At 46.4% G+C, this 23496-nt stretch overlaps 3 protein-coding genes across 5 annotated transcripts in view; 1 reads left to right on the top strand and 2 right to left on the bottom strand.

The window, feature by feature from the left end:
* The window catches only part of LOC117869997 (zinc finger protein 883-like), a 929932-nt gene that overhangs the window by 549461 nt on the left and 356975 nt on the right, over positions 1 to 23496 (top strand). The window lies entirely within an intron of this gene.
* The window catches only part of LOC117870029 (zinc finger protein 501-like), a 561112-nt gene that overhangs the window by 489402 nt on the left and 48214 nt on the right, over positions 1 to 23496 (bottom strand). The gene's annotated exons all lie outside the window — the stretch shown is intronic.
* LOC117870040 (zinc finger protein 3-like) lies at positions 3225 to 22948 on the bottom strand. Its single transcript, XM_034757223.1, has 9 exons — positions 22651 to 22948; positions 20730 to 20951; positions 20075 to 20097; positions 18617 to 18729; positions 18282 to 18314; positions 17309 to 17413; positions 14853 to 14941; positions 13992 to 14118; positions 3225 to 6963 (listed from the first exon to the last, which is right to left on the bottom strand). Exons 2-9 carry the CDS (start codon positions 20868 to 20870, stop codon positions 6341 to 6343), a joined length of 1254 nt encoding a protein of 417 aa, XP_034613114.1. The 5' UTR covers positions 20871 to 20951; positions 22651 to 22948; the 3' UTR covers positions 3225 to 6340.

Here is a 23496-nt window from a genome sequence, read left to right as displayed (position 1 = left end):
ACACAGACCCAGGGTCTGAATTACTTGCCCCAAAGCTGCAGGTTTACCTGAAAACAGCTCACAGAAGTGTGCTTGTCTTTAGCACTCAGATGCCCAACTCCCAATGGGGTCTAAACCTAAATAAATCTGTTTTACCCTGCATAAAGCTTATACAGAGTAAACTCATAAATTGTTCGCCCTCTATAACACTGATAGAGAGATATGTACAGTTGTTTGCTCCCCCAGGTATTAATACATACTCTGAGTTAATTACTAAGTAAAAAGTGATTTTATTAAATACAGAAAGTAGGATGTAAGTAGTTCCAAGTAGTAACAGACAGAACAAAGTAAGTCACCAAGCAAAATAAAATAAAATGTGCAAATCTATGTCTAATCAAACTAAAAAGAGATAAGATCCTCACTAGTTCCAGAATGTTCCCTTTTACAGGCTAATCTCCTTTTAGCCTGAGTACAGCAATCACTCACACCCCCTGTAGTTACTGTCCTTTGTTCCAGTTTCCTTCACGTATCCTGGGGGGTGGAGAGGCTCCTTCTTTAGCCAGCTGAAGACAAAATGGAGGGGTCTCCCATGGGTTTAAATAGACTTTCTCTTGTGGGTGGAGAACCCCCTCCTCCCTCCTATGCAAAGTCCAGCTCCAAGATGGAGTTCTGGAGTCACCTGGGCAAGTCACATGTCCCTGCATGACTCAGTCTTTACAGGCTGAAGCCATTGTCCACATGGTATCTTGTATGTCTCCAGGAAGACTTCTTATATGGATTGGAGCATTCCAAGATGCATTGTTCCCCAAGTGCTTCCTGATCAGGTACTTAACCTTGTGAATCCATCCTAAAGAAACTGACCAAATGCCTTACAAAGCTTACTTAGAAACCAAGCAAGTACACAGCCCATATTCTTAACCTCATATACATATATGTGTACAAATAGGAGGAATAGATATAGTAGACCATAACCTTTACGGAGATACATTACATGGCACAGGCAGCACAGCATATTCCAGTTATGTCATACATACATTTATAAGCACCCCCCATAAAGCCTTTTGGGGTACACTGTCATACCTATCCCTACCCTCCAGCGCTTGGATTCTTTACATGCTTTCACAGAGCTAAGAGCACATGTTCCATGATTTCGTAGGGCAGAGTTTTAGGGCTATTTTGATTCAGTTATCTATGCCAAAGGGTGCCTTCACTGTGTGGATTTCAGAGGTGGATGCACATTGTGACCCTTCTCAGGATGCTGAGGGCTGTGAGTCTCCTTGTTGCCATCTGCCACTAGAAAGAGGGACTTTTACATTTGGCAGCTGGATGTCAGCGATGAAACTCATCCAGCCTGTCATACATTCAAGCACCCTCTTCTGAGCTGCAGCAGCCCTGACAGTTGACAATAGAGGCACCCTAACCCCTGAGTTCCTTCAATGTGTCCCCCTCTGGAGTCCAGCCCCGATCACCAGACACTCAGAGAAATCCCAGATCCTCTCTTCCCGAAGCAATGGTACATACCAGGTTACCAGTTTTACTGTAGACCACTGCTACTGTATCACACATAGCACTTGTGTACAGTTATTGAACAAACGGAAATTTATTTAACAAGGGATAGAGATTTAAACAGAAACAAATGTGAGTGATGGAAACCAACCGTTACCAACAAAACAAAATCACAAAATGCAACCTACACTTAATAGTTACCTTTCCTATCTAAGTAGATTTTCACCTCACACGTCAGTCTATTGCAATGATTGCTAGTCCCTAGAAGCCAGGGCCCTGCCTTTCATAAAGAACCACTGGTCAGTAGGGATCTCCTTGGCGAATGGACCCAGAGTGTTTTTCTCCACCCTGTTATAAACTGATTCAGTCTTTTCTCTTTATTCACAGAAAGGACCATCTCCTCATTGTGATATTGTCCTTTTCACTTTCACAAGGATTCAATGTCTATAGTTTGTCTTTGATGGTTTTCCATTCGTTTTTCCGGGTTGGTGCAAAGATTGACAATTGAGCAATACATCGCATAACTGGTCAGCAAGGGACAGAAGACAATTCCCTCCCACTTGAATGGGCCGTCCCCACCAAGACCTATGATTGGGGTGACTCACTTTAATGAAAATACTATATGGGCATAATTTTCTATGTACTTATATTACTCCTTAAATATGACTCATACACACCTCTTGTAGTGCGTAGGAGTATCAATAATTTACAAGCTTTCAGTAGAGATCTCACTGCTATGCTTCCTGGATAAATAACATAAAAGCAGTGTATTAGCTGTGGTGAATTTATCAGGTCTGAGACAGGAGTTGCTTGTGAATAACAATGACCCCCTTTGCCAATTGGCACCAATAAGCTTTTGTCACACATGCACTGAGCTACACAGTCACACCCTGATATAATAGAAAGGCCAGCACAAAAAATAGAAAAAGGAACAATAAAATACTAAAATGACAATGGTTGGAACTCTCCATTTCTCTCAGTCTCTGCATTCATGGGCACTAAAAGCTGTAGCTACAGTGGAGGAACCAGGAAATAGGACAGCTGGCTCAGCCCTCCATACTAGTACCTTTCTCACATACAGGGAGATGGGTCAAATTTGGAATTGATGTCATGACTCGCTTCCCATAGGGGATCAATCTGTCTAAGGCTATGTCTACACTTCAAACACTGGAAATATTCTTCTGGCAACCTAACACTGTCTACAGTGGGACTCAGGTCACATTAACTACTTCTCTCAGTGGAGAGGACTTTTCACACCCCTCAGAGATGTGGCTATGTCAACATAGCTTTTCAACATAGACCAGCCTTTAGATGTCTTATTAACCTGAAAGGTAATGGACTTCAGACTTTTCCTTCATATTGATGGTTGACGATTGCAGCTTTCCTACCTGCTGAACACATCCTGTGACAGATGTCATGCCTTTTCTTTGCAAATTAGAGAAGTTGGGAAGTCAGTAACCCTTACAGTCTAAGTGGGTAAAAACTTATACACCTTGACTTTTCGAATATTTAATAGAAATAGACTTTGAAACTAAGGCTGGGTCTACACTACCCGCCTGAATCGGGGGGTAGAAATCAACCTCTCGGGGATCGATTTATCGCGTCCCATCGGGACACGACAATCGATCCCCGAATCGACGCTCTTACTCCACCAGCGGAGGTGGGAGTAAGCGCCGTCGATGGGAAGCCGCAGAGGTTGATTTTGCCACCGTCCTCACAGCGGGGTAAGTCGGCTGCGATACGTCGAATTCAGCTACGCTATTCACGTAGCTGAATTTGCGTATCTTAAATCAACCCCCCCCCCCCCGTAGTGTAGATGTAGCCTAAGCAAAAAAAGTTCTATTTGAAACACAAAAAGTTAAAATCTATACAGGACCAATATTCTCTTATACACTCTTTCTCACACACATTCTTCCATCCCAACCATTGGAGTGAGGTTTTCTACCGGATCTTCTTACACTACAGGGGGTAAATTAAATCAAATTAACTTTTCAAGATTAGCCATCATTTCCTGTACGACTAACAAAACAAGACAAGTATCACTTTTCCAAAATAATTCAGATTATCATACAATTAGTCTCTTATTCTTTAACCAATAACTTCACCTATAATTTCATTTTCATTGGTAACAAGAACATATTCAAAGATCACAAATTCTTATAATATATGTTAGTTTTCTTTTAATGCCCATTGCCAACAACTGAACCCTGGCTCAATTTGTGGTTCGTCTCAACGTAGGTCCCAACCACTTCTGTGAGTATATATATATCAGGATCTTCTGAAATATGTGGCCCATGTGCACCATGAGGAAAAATACCTCTCTTTTCACACTTTTTTATCTTTCAAAGTAGGTGAAGAGAGGAGAAGTGATGTAAATGCATAAAACACAAGAGAGAACTGTCTGGTCTACACTAAAGACATTTTTTGGTATAACTATATTGCTCAGAGGTGTGAAAAATCCACACCACTGAGCAATGTAATTACACAGTCCTAACCTACTGTGTAGATAGTGATACGTCAGCAGGAGAGCTTCTCCTGCCAACATAGCCACTTCCACTTGTGGGGGCTACACTAATAAAGTCTGATGGGAGAGATTGCTCCCATTGGCTGAGAGCATCTGTAATAGAAGTGCTACAGCAGCGCAGCTACATTATGCAGTTGCGCCGACATCAGCTTTATTGTATAGTCATAGCGTCAGACACAAAACCATAGAATCAGGACTCAACATGCGTGTATCCAGAAGTCTGAAATTGCAGCCTGACACATTAGTTGCCTCATGGGTTACCATCATTTCTACAGCCTGAAAGTCCTTGTTACCCAATCAGGCAGCGAGTTTGGGATTCACGGGGAAGGAATGTCCTATGAAGCACTCTCTCTTTTCATCCAAATGGTGAAGGATGATTGTTCTCAGTCTAACCCTGGTATCCTCTGGAACTGTAATCAGTGACACTGAACTAGGAAGTGGAGTTGTACAAACAATTTTCCTTGGGTCATTGGTCACCATAGCTTGCTTTACTGGGGTGGAAACCTAGAACTGAGTGTGTATTCTTTCCACCCCAGTTCTTTCCAAATCCTTGGCCTTGGTTAGGGTAAATTTACACTTGTCTGAAGTAGAATCCTTTACAAAACCACTCAAAATCTTAGCCATGTTAGTGAGGAATGGCTTCCCGAAGCATGCCCAGCTTTTCTTTAATTAGGTGGCACAGTTCCAGGCAAGGGACTGGATACAGGGCTGGATCATAAACTTTGTTTGTTACCAGAGCTGGAGATTCTACTCAAAAATAGCTATTTTTCTGCAGCTATTAGATTTCCAACATTGATTTTATACAAATTTTCAACACCTACAAAGGATAAATTCAACAAAAAACCCACTTCTGTTTCCTCAACATCTGTGTCATGAAGGGCAGCATTCCCCATAACATAGAATTAGCTAGGAGAGATCTTTTGTAGGGCCTGGGCTACACATGATTTGGCAATCAAATACATGGGCATTTTGCCTACTTCAAAATCACTTACCGTGGAATTCTCTCCCCAGATCATCTGAGACAATATTGACTTTAACAATTGAACTACACTGTGATCATATGCATTTCCTTCAGTTAGTTGGCGTTTGCTGTTGTTCACCATTTCCGAGTAGAGATTTTAAATCACTGCTGTTTCTTTGTTAGCATGTCCAGTAAATTAGAGAGTTCTCTCCTGTTGACAGATCTGCACTTGAACTTTCTCCATGTCATCATAGAGGGATGGAGAAAAAGCAAAGCTGAAGTGAGAAATGATGACTTTAGCTAATGGTCATATGTCTTAAGTTCTCCAATAAATCTGAGCTACATCATATCAAACTGAACTAATATCCAACTGGGTGACCAAACAGCCTTCAGGAAAGATAGAAACCCACATCACAGAGAGACAGAATACATGACAATGGAAGTGTCAAATGAAATTCCAGAGCAGGTTACATCTGATTATTCAGAATCAGGACAAGACATTCTCCCATCACATTCTCCTCTGATTCATTCAAACCTGCTTCACTCACCACTGTTTCAATAGTCAGTTATGTTATTTACAACATTTTTAGTATCCTAGCATTGCCATAATGGGGGACAAAATAGCTACCTTGTAAGAAGTGGCTTTACCAATAGATGGAACCTCAGATTTAAACTCTAAATGATCAAACTGTGTTTGGGATCCATTTGAATTCCCCTTTCAGGTCTTTGACACTTTCATCTCCACTCATAGTGACTCTGATATAGGATTAAAGAAGTCAAAGCATCATCTCCAAGCACAGACAATGGAGAATGCTTCATCACATGACACTTTGAGAAGTGGATGGATAGAATGTGATGAAGATAAACTCTACATGGCTCACACAAAAGGTAACAGTTCTGCGGTGATGGGGAAGGAGGGAATCTCTGAGTCACCCTGTATCCTTCTGGTGTCACAGGGGCTGAAATGACACTTTTTTCCCTGCCCCTGGTCCTCTTCATTTACATATAATTTGTAAAGTTCCCAATATTACTGCTCTTCAGCACAACCCAGAGCAATGTGAGAATAACTGGCAATGATATCATCTGACTCATTGGTGACTCTAACAATAACTTTGCAATAGGAGGAATGGTATAAATCTGATGGTCCCTGGTTCCTGAGAGGAAGGGCACACTTCCATTACTCATGAGACAATGGAGTTGATAGAAAGGACAAATGGGTCCACCTCAAAACAGGGGAAACTGCAAAAAGGCAAAACTGGGCCACTCATCTGGTCAAGTTGAAGGATAACAGTGCTGCAAACAGTTCAAACAGCTTCAAAAGTTACTATGTGGGAATCAGGAAAATTTTAAAAGAAAAAGTATTGATAGCCCTAGAGGTTTTTATGGTGTTGATCTCCCTTGCAGATTCTCTGATGGCTAAAATGCTCTGAGTACCAAGAGAAGGTATTCCCACACTCACTGCATTCATAGGGCCTTTCCCCTGTGTGGATTCTCTGGTGGGTAAAAAGGTTTGAGCTACGATTGAAGGTTTTCCCACAGTCACTGCATTCATAGGGCCTCTCCCCTGTGTGGATTCTCTGATGTTCAGAAAGGGATGAACTCTTAGTGAAGCATTTCCCACACTCATGACATTCATAGGGCCTCTCTCCTGTGTGGATTCTCTGATGCTTAATAAGGACTGAGTAGTCAGATAAAATTTTCCCATCCTCAGTGCATGTATTTTTTCTCTTTCCCCTGAGGATTTCCTGCTGTGTTGTGGTTTCATTGAGGTCCTTCTGAGTTCCCCGACAGGAAATACATTTACCCACTTTCTCCCCTGGATGGTTTCCCTGTTCTCTTTCTGGTCTGTGCTGAATCTCACAGGAGTTTCCCTGCTCATGACTCCTGGACACATTCCTTTTCGATCTTTGCGATAATGCTCTGTGTTTATCCACTTGCTCAATATTTTCCTTCTGAGAATTCTGCTCCTCTTTGTCACATACCATTGCATCACCTGCTGGGACAGAGACAGAAACCTCAAAGAGGGATGGAAAGGGGAAGGCCAAACCAAAACAAGTGCTGGAGAGAGGTCAAATAAAAATCAGGAACTGAACTCCCGCAAACTCTTCCCCCAAATGTAGTAGTAGGATTTTATGTTGGTATTTTATATAATTTGGAATGAAGGATAAAGAATAATTATGTAGCATGTATTAAGTGTACTGGTGTATGATCTGATCACATCCTGCTAGACACCCTTTTTGAATAACAGAAAGGAATGGACTAATGGGCAAATGGGTAGAGATACATCAGACAGAATTTGTGTCTGGACTGATTTCAAGGCAGTAACAGACCTTTGAGGGTCACCAATTTGTTGTAGGTTTAGCATTTTAAAATAAGTAGAATGCCATGATTGTTTTCTTTTGCATTGCAATTTGATGTTCCTGTTCAAAATGTTCTGTGTAAATTAATTCTGTTCTGTGTGTGAATGAGGAATGTATGTGTTAAGCGGTAAGTGTGAAGGCCATCGCTGAACCAGATGTATGAGGGAGGAACTGGAGACAGACGCAAGGGCGCCAGGAGGCTGCAACATGCCCCTATTGAAATGTCAGAGGAGGGCTGATTGATGACTCTAAAGATGAGACAGGCACCTATCAATGGGGACAAGGTAGTTGTGATGAAAACCAACATGGGATAACTCCCTGAGGAACTTGATGAAAGAACAAGATAAAGGATGAGAAGGACAATTTAAGAAAACTAGCACTCGTCAAACAGCAATTGATTACAGCATGACGGTGCAAAACTCATTGGTCCCAATGAAGGAAAATCGCTATATAAACAGGGTGCCTTGCCAGGAAACTTTGGGTTCATCCTGCCAAGACTTCCCCAGAGCAATGTGTCATGACCAATGGAACCCGGCTTGTCCTACCCATGATCAACCTAGCTGGCCACTAGGTTGACTCTGTACTGGTAACTATAACATTGACTGGTGGGATAGTGTGTGTGTGTGGTGTGTGATAGAATGCATATGCTAATTGTTGTATCTTCAGTAAATGCGACATATTGCCTTTTCCCCTGAAAAAGATCCCGTGTGCTTCTTATGAGCATAACAGGGTAACACCCACAAGGTAGCTAGCTAGCACATCTTGGAGGGACTGTTCAAATGAAGTGGTTCATCAAGACACACTTGGTTTACAATGGACCATGGGAGAACCCCATCTACACTGAGTGGACTGTCATGTAAATGTGCTGTCTGGAATCTAGGTAATGGCTTCCTGCAATGACTGAGGGAAATTGGGCATGAACATGTGACTTGCCCATGTGACTCCAAACTCCATCTTGTTGCTGTAATTTTCCACAGTAAGAACAATGGGATGCTCTTCACATGGCAAAAACTATAAAAGGCCCTGGAAACACCTCCATTTTGTCTTCAATCCTGCTTCTTACCTCTGGAGGAACTTTGCTACAGACTGAAGCTCTGAACAAAGGGATGAATGACCCATCCAAGCTGTAGATGTACTCCAGAGACTTGACGTAAGCCAACATTTTATTCCATCACTGCTACAAGTCTGAACCAAGAACTTTGCCATTAATGTATGTAATTGATTCCCTTAGCCGATTTTAACTCTCACCTTTCTTTCTTTTTATGAATAAACCTTTAAATATTAGATACTAAAGGATTGGCACCAGCATGATTTTTGGGTAAAATTTAAGTTGTATATTGACCTGGGAGTGGCTGGCCCTTTGGGATCAGAAGAAACGATCATTTAATGACACTGGTTGAAAACTACTCATCTCTGAATCCGGTGTTTTTGATGGTGTTATAAGAACCGGAATGCCTGAGAAAACTGCCTTTATGTTTTCTTGTTAACCAGTGTAGTGAAACGAGTTTACTTTTGTGGCTGGTTTGGTCCATCTTATAAAAGAATAGGAGTACTTGTGGCACCTTAGAGACTAACAAATTTATTTGAGCATAAGCTTTCGTGGGCTACAGCCCACTTTATCAGAGGCATGCTTATGCTCAAATAAATTTGTTAGTCTCTAAGGTGCCACAAGTACTCCTGTTCTTTTTGTGGATACAGACTAACACGTCTGCTACTCAGAAGCTTATAAAAGAATAACCACCAGTTTTGGGTTGTGTTTGCCCTATTTCTCAGCAGTTCGTCCTGAATTTGGCATCCTCAGTTGTGACCCACTAAGGCTCGGTGACAGGGTGCCAAGGGAGGGGGCTGGGTCATGGATTTACAGGGAGTTAGGTGGCCCAACCTTCATACAGTCTCCCTTGGGACCGCCCTCTTTCGGGCATGTCTACAGTGCATCAGGAAGTCAGCTGCCTTCCAGGCTGCGTCTCACGCTAGTGCATTAAAAATGGCTGTGGAGACATTGCTTTGATGTTAGGGCTCTGCTTGGAGTTCAGACCATCCAGCCCACCCACCCCTTCAACTCCTGGCTTTAGAACCCAAGCTACAGCCCAACCAACAGTGCCTACACCGTTATTTGTAGTGAGTCAGCATGGACTCTGGCTGGGAGGCAGCTTCCAGATGCAGTGAAGACATACCCTTAATGTGCAACATGCTAGTATTAGCTTTTTCCAAGTGCGAACCCCGGTTCCCCTTAGATGGAACCATAGAGTTAAAAGGGACCACAAAGGTCATCTAGCCAAAGTGCAGGATTTGCTGCGACTAAACCACCCAAGACAGATGGCTCCAGCCTCCTTTTGAAAACCTCCAGTGAATAATCTTCCACCACCGCCCGAGGCGTCTGTTCCATTCTCCTACTGTTCTTCCAGTTAGGAAGTTTTTCCTGAGATTTAATCTAAATCTGCTGTGCTGTACTTTGAACCCACTCCTTCTTGTCCTGCCCTCTGTGACAAGACAGAAGAACTGTTTTCCATCCTTCGTATGACAGCCTGTAGCGGGGAAGACCAGCAGGGACCACAACCTGCCCATTGGGCTACAGAGCCAGGAAAGCCACCTCAAACCCTCTGGAAGCTGAGGGGCAGGACAGGAAGCAGAAGTACAAAAGGAGGGCCCTGCAGCTCAGTTGGGCTGGAGTTTCTGAGGGAGACAGACGCTTATCACCCGCTGCCGGAGCGGGACACCGAGGACCTGCTGGGGCGGCCGCCATAGGACTGGCCAAAGCTCTCAGGGTCGCCAGCCAGTCGAGGTGCCAATGAGCTGATGGAGCTGCCACAGACCACCGATCCCAGGAAAATTGAGGCAGAGATAACAAACCCTGGGGATTGTAGGAAGTAGCCCAGGGAAACTAGACCATCGTCTGGCTGAGTGTTGGCCTGACACTAAGTAAGGGTATTGTGGGAGGATCCCCCCTGATCCAGTGGCAGACTACACTGCCACTGTTTGGGCCCGGGGCTGGGACCCAGTGGAGTCAGGTGGGCCAGGGTCCCCCTACCTCCTGCCACCCCACCTTCAGCCAGGAGGCCTGTGTTGGTCTACCGTCCGCTGAGCTAGGACGCTAGACTGGGGCTTGCCCCTGCCTGAGCCCTAGACTGTTTCGTGCTCGCCCTGGGCAAAGCCCCTAATTGTTTGCTGCCCCACCCTGCCTGAGGGCCTGGGCTTGGAGACTTTGCAGCTCTGCCCTGATTGCAGGCCAGAGCACTAACTGTTGGTGGCCAGTCCTGCCTGAGGGCCGGGCACCATAGATTAACTATTGCTCAGCCTGGATCAAGTGGCCTGAGCTTTGAAGACTGCTAATTCCCCTTAATTGATTGCAGTGCTAAGAGCACGACAGCGAGGAGGCCTGGCCTCCCTCAGAGATAGACCAGGAAGGATAGCCACACACGCTTACGTAGCCTTTCGAGTATTTGAAGACCGCTATCATATCTCTCCCTATTAACTCTTTTTTTCCCCAAACTAAACACACCCAGTTCCATCAGCCTTTGCTCACTGGTTTGCGTTCCATCCCTTTGATCATCTTTGTCACTTGCCTCTGGATTCTTTCCAGTTTCTCTACAATCTGTCTAGGCAGTGGTGACCAAAACTGGACCCAGGACTCCCCCTAAGGCCTAACCAGTACTGAGTAGAGCGGTACTATCACCACCTATGATTTGCATGCTATGCTTCTGTTAATGCATTTGCTTCTTTTTTGCAGCAGAATCACACTGTTGACTTCATGTTGAGATTGTGATCCACCACAACTCCCAGATCCTTCTCAGCGGTGCTGCTGCCATGCCAGTTATCCCCCATTCCGTATCTGTGCATTGGGTTTTTCTTCCCAAAGTGTAGCACCTTACCCTTGTCTTTGTTGAATTTCATTGTTGTCTATAGCCCAGTTCACCAATTTGATCCCTTTGAAGTTTTGCTCTATCCTCCAAAGTGTTGACAACCCACCCCAGCTTTGTGTCATCTGCAAATGTGATCAGTATGCTCTCTGTTCTTACATCCAGGTCATTAATGAAGATGTTAAATACAGGGGAGTCGCATCATATGCGGATTCAACTTACACGATTTTAACTATATGCGCTCAGCAAAAAAAATAGAAAAAGAGAACAACAATTTTAATACTGTACCTGTAGTGTGGGGGATTCCACCCGCCATTACACTCAATGGTAATTTTGACTATACGCGATTTTTGCATTACACACTGACTTTAGAACCTATCCCCCACGTAGGTTGCAACTCCACTGTAACACCGGACCCATAACAGATCCCTGTGAAACCCCATTTGAGAAATCCCTCCAATCTGACATCATTCCGTTCATAGTTACTCTTTGCTTGCGGTTGTGTAACCAATTATATATCCACTTAATGGGAGTACCGTTGAGCCTGCATTTCTCCAGCATACTCATGGGACTGTGTCAAAAGCCTTTTTGAAGTCCAGGTCTATTTTATCCACCAAACCAGTTACCCTATCAAAGAAGGATATCAAGCTGGTTTGTCATGCTATTTCTTAGTAAATCCATGATGGCTGCTATCGATTACCCCTTCATCCTCCAAGTATTTGCAAATTGAATGTTTTATACATTGCTCTAGTAGCTTCCCTGGTATTGAGGTCAGGCTGACTACTCTATAGTTCCCCAGCTCCTCCTTTTTCCCCTTTCTAAAGATTGGCACTATGTTAACCCTTCTCCAATCTTCTGGGACCTCTCCAGTCATCTGAGTTTGAAATATGGCCAGAGGCTCTGACATTCCATCAGATAATTCTGGAGTGAACAGCAAGAAAGGAAGTGGGGAGCTGGTTTGGGGGATTAAGAGCTCTCTTATCAACATTTGAGCTGTTTGAGCTTGAGTTGATGGCTAGCCATCCACGAGGAGTCATCAGAGGGAGGCTGAGATTTCAGTTTGGACAGAAGGAGACAGGTCTGGAGCAGAGCGGTATATCTGTGATTCATCAGCATACCGACAGTAGCTGAATTTGTGTTTGGGGGTCAGATTTCCCAGAGATAAAGTGAAGAGGAAGTGACCAAGGACTGAGCCATGTAGAACCCCCACAGAAAACTGGAGTGGAGGTGAGGACGATCTACCTAAGGACACACTGAAGAAGTAGTTACAGAAGTAGGAGAGCCAGGAAGAAGACAAGATGTCAAGAAGACGACCATGGTCAGTGGTATTAAAGGTGGCTGACAGGTCAAGAAGAATAAGGATGGAGTACTGGTTCTGAGCTTTGCTTATGGAGAACTCATTAAAGACTTTGGCAAGGATATTCTCAGTGGAGGGCCCCAAATATCTGCCTCCCTGAAACCTTCCTTTCCCACTGCCACCAGATCCTTCCCACTCCTTGGAGCAACCACTCCCCATCCCCTTTCACACTATCCTCAGTCTTTTCCACTTCCAAGTATCCCAGATCTCCTACCCAATCCTCCCCCTCCAACAGCACCACTGCTGGGACCTCCACCCCCTTTTCTCCATTCCCAGGCTCCCACTCCCCCAAACCACCACACTCCCTGTTCCCAGGAGCTTCTGTCTCTGATTCCTCACCTCCTCTTCCTTCCATAGTACCCATCCTTCCCTGATACCCTCCAGTCTTCCACATACCTATCCCTTTCCTCCCACTACACTGTATTGTGCATTTTGCTTGCATTCTGAAGGAGTTCCTATTAGAAGTTTCTCCCTGATTCCAAAATTTCAGGGCTGAGAGCAATATTTTAAAGTGTTTTAAAATCCACTAGCAGACTCTGGCCTCTTCTGAGCTGCAAAGTTTTGTCAGCAGAGCTCTGTTTGTTAGGGATGTGAAAAAGCACATCCTTAATTGATAGAATTATGCTGGCAAAATCTCTCATGCAGACCAAGAGTGCCAAAAAAGTCTATTAAAAAAATAAGGAAATCAAATGCCCATAACCTACATAAATACTGAGTACAGGTTGCCCAGTTCTGTTTCATGCCTTTCCACTATGTTGGTGGTGGCTAAACTTAAACCTCTGAAAACCAGAAAAGGAAGAGTTAATATACACACCACCCCTAAAATGCAACCTTAGCTCTGCCCCTAGCCCTGCAGCTGGGACTAGCCACTGGGAATGGCTCAATAAGGCTGATGCAAAGGTTAACAAACTAACAAAGGAAGTGGAGGTTTCTCCATTTCTTGAAGTCTTCAAGTCAGAGTGGATGCCTTTCTGGGGGAGGATTTAGTCCAACACAAGGTATTCAGCTCAATACAGCAGTAACTGGATGAAATTCTATGACCTGTGTTATACAGGAGGTCAGACTAGATGACCTAATAATCCTTTCTGGCCATAAAATCTATGATTCTACAATAGATATGAAGGACTAAGAACGTGCCATTGTTTGTGTTGTGTTCACAGATGGGAATACCAGCATTTATTGGCATGCCCTCCAGCTGTGTGCACTGGGTCAGCTGTAGCTGTAACTGGATGGTGGAGGGAGCAGTTGGAGCAGCTTGGCAGAGCTGTGACTGATATGAAGGGAGGTGCATGTGAACCCTGAGGGACCAAGTCTGCCCCATTTCAATGCACTCAATGGGCTATTGCTAAAACAGGGCAGAGCAGAGGTGGCATTTGGGGGGGGCGGGGGGCGTGAATCCTAACTCTTCATTTCCCCTTCTAAGAACCGAGGGGACAGGAATCCTTACCCAGCGAGGTCACATTCTCATAGTTCTCCTGCATGACGTCTCTGTAGAGGACTCTTTGACAGGGGTCCAGCAGAGCCCACTCTTCCCTGGTGAAATACACAGCCACCTCCTCGAAGGTCACCGGCCCCTGAAAGAGGAAGTGTCCAACACTCAGTACCTGCTGCCCCACTCACAGCCCCACTATTCATGGAGGGAGAGGAGTCAATCAAATGGAAGCTCTGGCAGGCTCAGTCAGCAGAGTCCCCCGCTCCCCCGCTCAGAGCAGCCAGGAGGCAAAACAGGAGGGGAGATAGAGATCCCCTAGTCCCCTCCAGCAGACAGAGGGGGAAGGGTCTTCTCATTCATCGCACACCTCCAAGCCAGAGGCTGATGTGGGGGATGGGGCCCTCAGCAGGCTCCAGGGTTGGCTCCCCAGTAGGAGTCTCAACAGGCTTCCCATTGCCAGCAGCTGGAAGGTAGGTGAGGAGTTATCTACTCTACGCCCCACTGATGAGTAACGCTTCTGCCCCTTCATATCTCATAGCAGCCTCTGGCGAGTAGATTTATGTTCTTGCACTGGGAATCTGATACGTTTTCCCAGGGCTGTCCAGCGTTTCCCCACCCCCAACACAACCCCATTCCACAAATAGGGTAATTTCCTCCCCCAAACCCCATGGGTCTGTTCCCGGAATCCAGGACTTGAGTTAAACAATTCCCAGCAAGTTTGTCACACGCCTTGTCCCCCTCCCTTTCTCCACCCTGGGTATTTCCTGCCCCCCTCCCACCTCCAGACTAAACTCCCCCAAAGATCTCAGGCCCTCAGTATTTCCTGCCCCTCTCCCTCCAGGAGGAAGCCACTAGCAACCCCGCAATAATCCCTACCTGGACTGGCTCCACTACAGCCAGTTCCCTTCCCTGTCCCGTGGGAGGCTGGGACAAGCTGGAGTCAAAGGTGGGTGTTACTCTGCCTCCTGTCAGGGTGAGAAAGGTGACAGGAAAGATTTCAGAAGGACCTTTAGTTCCTATCACATCATGATTCGCCCTGGCCCTTTCCCTGCACAAGATGTTTCTGACTCGCATGCTGGGAAAACATTCCATCACTTTACCACAGCCCAGACACAGCCCCTCCCAGCAGCACTAAACCCACTGTGCTAGTTTTAAAACCCTGAGAGCAACTCCCCCACCATGGGGACCAGGCGGAGGCAGGGATAGGACAAAGTTTGCCCAGTGCTGGTGCAGTAAATGAAATGAAGTTTGCTGGTGATATTAAGATGGAAGCCATTGTCAATAGAGACAAATAGTGGAACATTAATGGGGCTCACATCCATTTTATGTATTATGTGCCTCACCCTCATGCTTCAGGAGTTTCAGCCACCACTGCTAGGGGTCAGGAAGGGATTTTTCCCACCACAATGTACTAGGGTTTATTTGATCTCCTTCCTCTGAAGCTTCAAGAATGGCCAGAGAAGAAGACAGGATATTGGGCAGGGTGGACTAGGGCTGTGAGGTGGCACTGATCACTCAGTCAGTCTCTCTCTCTCTTTCTCAGGGGCTTGGCTGGCTGGTTCTTGCTCCCATGCTCAGGGTCTAACTGACACTATAGGTGGGATGGGGAAGGAATTTTTGTCAGTGGGGGGGTTTCATCTTCCTATGCAGTGTGGGGCACTCACTAGGATTCCCCAGAAATATCTCACTTAACCATTTCCATGCCACCTCAGGAGTCTGGGGCACTGGTGCACCTCGGTCCCTCCTATTTTCTGCCTGGGGCATATAATAGTCCAGTTTCCTGTGGGCTGCAAGACTTTGGTCGCACTCCAGCGGTTGGGTTTAGTGGGCGGGTGCTGGGTGGTGTTGGCAGCCAGTGCTAGACAGGAGGTCAGGACAGATGATCCAGTGGTCCCTTCTGGCCCTAGACTTATTGACTCTATGACTTGTTGTGGGCAGGTTTGGGCGTTTGTGACCTCCGCCCCCCTCACTTATTTCTCCTTAATTTTCTGTCTTCTCTTTCCCCTTCTCCCCTCCCTCTCCCTGGGAGACTTAGTGACCAACGATCCCTGGGTTCCTTTACTCTCCTGTGATCGCTGACAGCACCGAATGCCGGTTTGGATCCAAACTTTCTGCCTCGTCCCCATCTCTACTAACCACCAAAGGGGTTTCAGTCTCGCTGGCTGTGATACAGGCAATGAAAGGGTTACTGTGGACAGCTGAAAACTGCCTAATTTCCCAGCTGAAATAAATAAGCAAGTACCACTTATTGGAAGCCACATTTTTTCCGATCCCCAAACATTTACTAAAAAAGTAAGAATAAAGCATGTATCCATGCTGAATCTATATATAACTTGTATATTTCTAGAGGCTGACAGAAAATACTTGACCACAATGAACAGGGGAGTGAGATTTTCTTTGCTTTCGATCATAATGAAACACTCAACATCTCACAGGCTCCAGACTGCCTTTCCTGAGCCCCCGGGGGTCGCAAACCACCAGCTGAGAAACACCAGCCTAGATTATTTTGTATCGTCATTGACTACACATGGGAAGAGAGTGCTACATTGTATATGGACAAAGCATGAATGAGCCAAGTGCTATGGCATATATGGACCAACCCTGGGAACTATTAATTCCAATAACACCCACATTTTGAACCGTCTTCCTTACTTCACTGTAAAAGGAAGACGAAAGTTCATAAGATCTTACAATACCCTATAGTAACAAGTTGATGAAAAGTAGATTAAATTATTTTCATCCATGAATGCCATGCACAGGTGCAAGAAGACCAACTACAGAAAATGTAATTAGTCCAAACAAAAGGGGGCTAATGATGTAGTTCAGGGCCAGTACTAAGATCTATGCTTGCTGAACAAGAAAACGTGGGAACAAAGTAACCTATGCCAAATTTGGTCTTAGGGACATGGATTTAATTAGTAAACAAAATAATAAAAAATAAACGATGGCACCCACTTTTATTCCTTTTCGGACTTTTAAAAAGAGATGCGGGGGTGGGAAGAAAATCATCTCCCACCTCACCCCTGATATGGCAACACTGCTACTAAACTGATATATTTCCTTTCTGAGAGGCTTTGTTTCATTATATTTTAACTTGTATTCCCTCCTCTTTCTCCTCATGATGCATGATTATTAATTTGCACTTAATGTTGACCATAGCTCTATCCTGTTTCTCAGAAAGGCTATAAAGGCTTGTCAGTTAAAATATGTTCCAAAGAGACCCATTGCTCCTGTGATTAGTGACTTTATTAAAGTCTCTCTGTGCTTGTAAGATAAACTATTTTTCTAAAAAGACCCTTCTTTTTAAGAGCAGCATTAGTAATGAAATCTACCCTGTTTCCCAAAAGCCACTGCCTCTGTACCTTTACTCTCTGGTGCAACACCTTCAAATAATTCTGCTGAGGATGTTTCCAAGAAATTAATTATCATCGGGATGGCTAAGAATGCATTGGAGGAAAAAAATTAAGATTCTATCTGAAATGAATAAAATAATTCCTAGAAATATAAATTAATTAAAGCATAATGTAAGCATAAAAAAAAGTTTAGAGCAAAAAGTTAATTAAAAGACCCAAACATTGCAGTCTTAAAGAAGTGCAGGTTATGCAAAAAAGAAATATTGAATTGCTGTTTTAACAAAATTAGATGCTAATAGATGCTTTATTTATTTAAAGTGTAAAAATCAGCTACAACCTGTGTCACAAGAGGTAAATAGTGCACTAAAATAATTAGAAGTTAAAAAATTTGAATTCATTACCAATTTAAAAAGTCACAACAACAAAAGTCTATATATTTTATTTAAAAAGCCAAAAAACTCTAACTATACCAACAAACTTTCAAATAAATATGTTTAAAAAAAAGCTCAGCCTTTGTATTTAAAAAAAAAAGTATCGAGCAGCCACTCAAAAACAGGAAAAGTTGTCAAAGACCTTAGCGGTCTTTAAAAAAGAGCTTTAAAATTAGACTATGTAAACTTAATTAAAAACACTATTAATATTACTGCAATTGAAACTGCAAAATAAAATTCTTAAAATTAATGTAGTCAGTAAAAAATGCAATAATTAAAGAAAATAAAGGCAAAAAAATTAATGAATACTAAAAAAACTGCAAAACACTTTAAATGCTTACGTGATATTGATGAGCTAAAATATTTAAGAGAAGTCAGTTGAAAATATACTGGTGCAAGAACAAAGTAACATCGCTTCCCATTGTTACACAACTTCCAGGTGCTGGAGGCTGCGATCCCCTGTCGTTAACATGGTTATTGGTCTGAAATCTCCCCATGGCCAGTCAGAGACAGACACGTACCTGTGTCACTCCCCAGCGCCCGTCGCAGCGTCTCTAGGGGAAGGAGAAGATGGGAGAGGTGAGAATTCAGGCCCTCGCATTCATGGAGAAATCCCCATTTGCTTATTAATGTAACTGCTGTTAACTACGAGATGGTGACAGAGATCAGAGGCCGATAACGCAGCCGCTGCAGACAGAGCCAGCCCCACAGGGCTACTCCCATGGGGAAGGGTGACTCACTGAGTTGGGCTGTGAGATGGAGCCGAGGATCAGTGACATCACTAGAGTCCCCGACTCCTCCCCAGGGTGAGGGTCACTCTAACCAGAGGAGACACCACCCCCAGACTCCAATTCACCTTTGAATCCCAGCAGCACCTCCTGCAGCATGGCACTTTTCAGAGAGAAATCGCTGAGTCTCTTCTCCAGCTCCGCAAATGTCAGTTCTGGCTTCCAAAATGTCCTGTCCTCCCTGCTGGGGAAAGGAGGGCTGAGAAATAGGCCTGATCCCCCGACCCTCAGCCCAGCAACCCCCAAACTACAGGAAACCTGGATCTGAGCTTTGTAGCCTGAGTTGGTCATTGTCATGGTGAGTCATCTCAGCCCTGTGCTCCCCACAGAGATGGGAAGTGGGGAGATATTGGAGCAAGGAACGGAGATATTGTTCTGTAGCTTTCTCAGGGATGCTCTGGTTCTGTGGGGTGCTGAGCCACCCCCTACACTGGTTTACTGCAGTAACAAGGGGCACCAGCACTGGGATTATGTAGAAAGGGAGGAGACACAGACCAAAGAGTGGGCAGGTCCTACAGGCTGACAGTGGCCACAGTCAGAGCCCAGGTCTTCAGCAGGGAATGAACGTGGGCCCTTAAATAACAAACCCTCGAGCCCTTCAGCTGAAGCAGTAACCCTGGGGCGTCCAGTTCATTTGGCAGAGAGGGCCATATTGCACTGTCCGTTAAGGCCAGTGAGCCAGGACATCAGTTTAGGACTCTGTGCCCTGCTCCATTCACAGCAGAACACCCACTGTTCTCCATGGGACACCCACGTACAAGGAACAAGGGGAGAATCTGCCCTTCGTATCTGAAATATAATTTTAGTTCTTATTATTTTGCCAAGTCTTTGTCTGTCACACTCAGTATCACTCAGGAGGAAAACAGCCCCCTCCCGGACACCCCTGTTGGGCCCCTGCTAGTTCTTCCCTGTGTTTCCCTTCCTTTCCCATCCTCCTTTCTCCATTTCTCTCTTGCTTCCTTGTCCTTGTGTCTCTCCTCTTTTCTTCCCTCCCCACAGAAACCCCCTATTCCCACCCCACAAAGGCTTCACTCCCACCCCCTCCTCGTTCCACCTGCTCAAGTGATCAGCCACAGAACGTTTAATGTTGACATTGAAGTGTCGTCATTTCAGTTGACACTCTGATGACATTAACAGGGGACAGGAGAGTTCACGCTCTCAGAGCTACAGCTTCAGGCTGCTACCAGCCCCAGCAAGGCAACACTGTCTCCGTTTACACTGCAGAGGTGCTAAGGGCCAGCAACTCACTTTAAAAAATGTGAAAGCTGAGATTCTGCACCCTCTGAATACGTGACGTGGCCACATCAGTCCAGGAGACAGGCCTGGTCTGTCCCATCGGCGCTATGTCTAGCAGCCCTGCTGTGACCTCATTAGTGATCAGACAGTAAACGGCTCTTCTCCTACCCGAGTCAGCCACTAGGGGAGACAGAATCACATGCTCCAAGGACAGGGGGCAGCTTCCTATTCAGTGCTGTTATCAAAACTAACGGCCCATGATAGGGAGGGAAATGGAGCCCAGGACTTACCTGCCCCCAGTGCTCCCAGCACCCTAAAGAGGGAGAGAAAGAGGAGGCAATCAGTGGGAGTGTCCCTGGGTGGGGAGGTCTCCTGCTCTGCAGGGGTCACCATTGAAGCCTCGGGCAGTAGGGGAATTTCAGGTTTACATTCCCAGAGCAGCTGCACCTCCTACCCGGGACTTTCCCTTACACAGCCCCAGCAATCCCTGCGGGCAGGTCGCCACTGCGGAAAGCTTCTCCCCGGGCACTTTACAGGCAGAAGATATTTCTCTGCATTGAGAATCAAATTCCCCCTAGTGCTGAGAGATCCAGAAGGCCCCTGGCCCCACTAAACCCATTAACCTGCAGTGGGAGGTGCCTTAGGCCTGCTCGGGACCTCAGCATGGTGGAGGAGGGGATTTCACCCTCCAAGTGCAAATGCAGACAGACATTTCCAGGAGAGAAGGTCTTGGGGCTGCAGCATCCAGGACTCCCAGGACCCATCCCTGGCACCACTGCTAGACTCACTGTCTTGGGCAGGGCTCTGCCCCTTCCTCTGCCTCACTTTCCCCATTTGTCCCATAGGGATAATGCCCCTGACCCCACTTTGTAAAGTGCTTTGGGGTCTAGGGCTCAGAAGCTCCTATAGGAACACTGCGTATGATCATTGCAATGACAGTCTGACCTGCAGGGGTTGGCTCAGCGGCTGCTGCCCCTTCTCTCCTTCCCTCTCAGTGAGCAGGGAAATCTCCCAGGACAGGCTGCAGATGCCCTCATCCCTTCTCTGGACAATGGCTCTCTCTAGCTCTTCCAGCCAGGACAGCATCTGCTGCTCCTGCTCCTCCAGAAACCCTCGCAGCTCCTTCCACTCCCAGATGATCTTCTGCCTCTCGGCTTCCGTCTGTTTCTGCAACAGGGAGAGGGTGGCTCAGTAACAGGGGAACATAGAACATAAGAACGGCCATACTGGGTCAGACCAATGGTCCATCTACCCCAGTATCCTGTCTTCCGACAGTGGCCAATGCCTGGTGCCCCAGAGAGAATGAACAGAACAGGGAATCATCAAGTGATCCATCCCCTGTCGCCCATTCCCAGCTTCTGGCAAAGAGAGCTTAGGAACATCATCCCTGCCTATGCTGGCTAATGGCTATTGATGGACCCGTCCTCCATGCACTTCTCTAGTTTTTTTTTTAACTGAGTTAGTATCTTGGCAAAGAGTTCCACAGGTTGACTGTCCGTTGTGCGAAGAAATACTTCCTATTGTTTGTTTTAAACCTGCTGCATATTCATTTCACTGGGTGACCCCAGTTCTTGTGTTACGAGAAGGAATAAATAACACTTCCTTATTTACTTTCTCCACACCAGTCATGATTTCATAGACCTCCATCATATCCCTCCTTAGTCGTCTCTTCTCCAAGGTGAACAGTCTCAGGCTTTGTCTACACTGGCACTTCGTCAGCAAAACTTGTTATTCAGGAGTGTTAACACCCCCCTCCCCCCGAATAACAAATTTTTACCGATGAAAAGCGCCAGGGTGAACAGCGTTTTGTCGGCAGGAGCGCTCTCGTACCAACAAAGCTGCTGCCGCTTGTGGGAGGTGGAAGATTTTTGTCGGCAGAAGACCTCTCTCCTGCCAACAAACAGCAGCTACACTGCGCGCCTTTTAGCAGCACAGCCGTGTTGCTAAAAGCTATGTAGTGTAGCCATAGCCTCAGTCTTATTAATCTCTACTCACACAGAAGGTGTTCCGTACCCTTCATCATTTTGCTGCTATTTTCTGAACCTTTTCCAATTCCAATGTATCTTTTTTGAGATGGGTGACCAGCTCTGCATACAGTATTCAAGATGTGGACGTACCATGGATTTAAACAGAGGCAATAGGATATTTTCTCTCTTATTGTCTATCCCTTTCTTAATGATTCCCAACATTCTGTTGACTTTTTTGACAGCTGCTGCACATTGAGTGGATGTTTCCAGAGAACTATCCACAGTGACTCCAAGTGGTAACAGCTAATGTAGACCCCATCATATTATGTGTATTTGATATGACCTTTTCCAATGTGCATTACTTTGCATTTATCAACATTGAAATTCATCTGCTCGGTAACTGGGGAAAATCATAAATGCGCCTCGGGGCAGGTGGCAGAGTTATTTACCAGAACACAAGATCTCTTGTGGTGAGTAATGGGAAGTTCATTTATCCTGGGAAGGGAGGAGGGCTCAGGGCAGGAGTGAGCTGTACATCACCAACAGGAGAGACTCTTTTCCCCAAAACCTCATCAACTTGCACTGAGCCAAATCCTCCATCTCTGCAGCCCACATTTCATCTCCTTCCCCCCCATCCTCCCTAGGAGCTAGAAAGGATCCCTGGTCACTGTGACATCCAGACAGCCCGTGGGCAGGTCTCTGGACTAACACAGACTGACCCTCTCCTGCCCAGCAGCCTCCTGGATCCTAAGGGCATCATGTTAGGCCCGTGACCCTGCCCTCTCCCTGGGCTCCAGTGGGGATGGTTGCCTGGCTGAGGCTGGCAGGGTGGGCCCTGCATTCACCAGATCATTCTTATGCCAGGCAAACCTAAGTGGCGGTGGGCTCTGGGCACCTACCAGCAGCTCTTCGCTGTGCCGCTCCTCCTCTGCTTTGGCTGCTTCTCTCTCTTTTCCCAGGGGGGCCAGATGCTTTTCTGGTACTTCCTAGAAGGAGCAGGGGAGGGAGGGTTAGAAACTGCTGTAAAGGGCCTCCCAGCTGTCAGATTTCAGGGCCCATCCTGCCCTGCAGACTCCTATGCAGAGTCGCTGGGACTCAGACTGAGAGGAGATGGTGAAACAGGGAGCAGCTTTTCCAGAGAAAAGGGAAGACCCCAGGCTGCAGTGAGGGGGTGCAGCCCAACCCCCAGCTCCCCACATGACCGAGGCCTCACCAACACCCCAAGCAGCCAACTTCAGACAGTCCCCCACTTTCCCCAGCTCCAACCCCCAAAGCTCCCGCAGGGCCAGATCTGGACTTGGAGCCCCCGCAAATGCCCAATCCCCATCCCTGCTTCCCCCAGCACATCCCCAAACTGCCAGCAGCCCCAGTCCCCAGGCGCTTCTTCCACCCCACAGCCCGGCTCTGACACCCCAGATCCACCCCACAGCTCCCCCATCCCCTCGCTCCTGGGCTCCGAGCTCTGCAACCGAGCCGCGCTCCAGGCCCCTCCTTCAGCTCCCGGCCCAGCAGCTCCCGGGCTCCGTCGCCCCGGCCCCGCAGCAGAGGCTGCTCCGCTCCGTCCCGCCCTGGACACTCGCCCCGGGCATCCCCGGGCAGCACCTCTCCGGCTGCGGGGAGCTCGGGGACCCACCCGGGCAGGGGGCGAACCAGGCAGCCGGGCCCGGCCCCTCCTGGCAGGAGCGTGTCCGCCCCACGCGTGTCTCTGCCCACCCGGGCCCTGCCCGCTCCGCGCTGCCCCCGGA

Source organism: Trachemys scripta, chromosome 25 (assembly GCF_013100865.1).
Source record: "Trachemys scripta elegans isolate TJP31775 chromosome 25, CAS_Tse_1.0, whole genome shotgun sequence".
NCBI classification, from domain to species: Eukaryota; Metazoa; Chordata; order Testudines; family Emydidae; genus Trachemys; species Trachemys scripta.
The sequence above is the reverse complement of the archived record's forward strand: the minus strand, read 5'-3'. Positions and strand labels throughout refer to the sequence as shown.

Excerpts from the sequence above, each read along its gene's own strand:
- LOC117870040 (XM_034757223.1), bottom strand. The coding sequence starts at position 20,870 with ATGCTGTCCTGGCTGGAAGAGCTAGAGAGAGCCATTGTCCAGAGAAGG. Across the intron at positions 14,942-17,308 it reads AGTGGCTTTTGGGAAACAGG|GAGGCAGAGTAACACCCACC; the intron begins GTAGATTTCATT and ends TCACCCTGACAG. Across the intron at positions 6,964-13,991 it reads TGAGAATGTGACCTCGCTGG|GTGATGCAATGGTATGTGAC; the intron begins GTAAGGATTCCT and ends CTGTCCCAGCAG.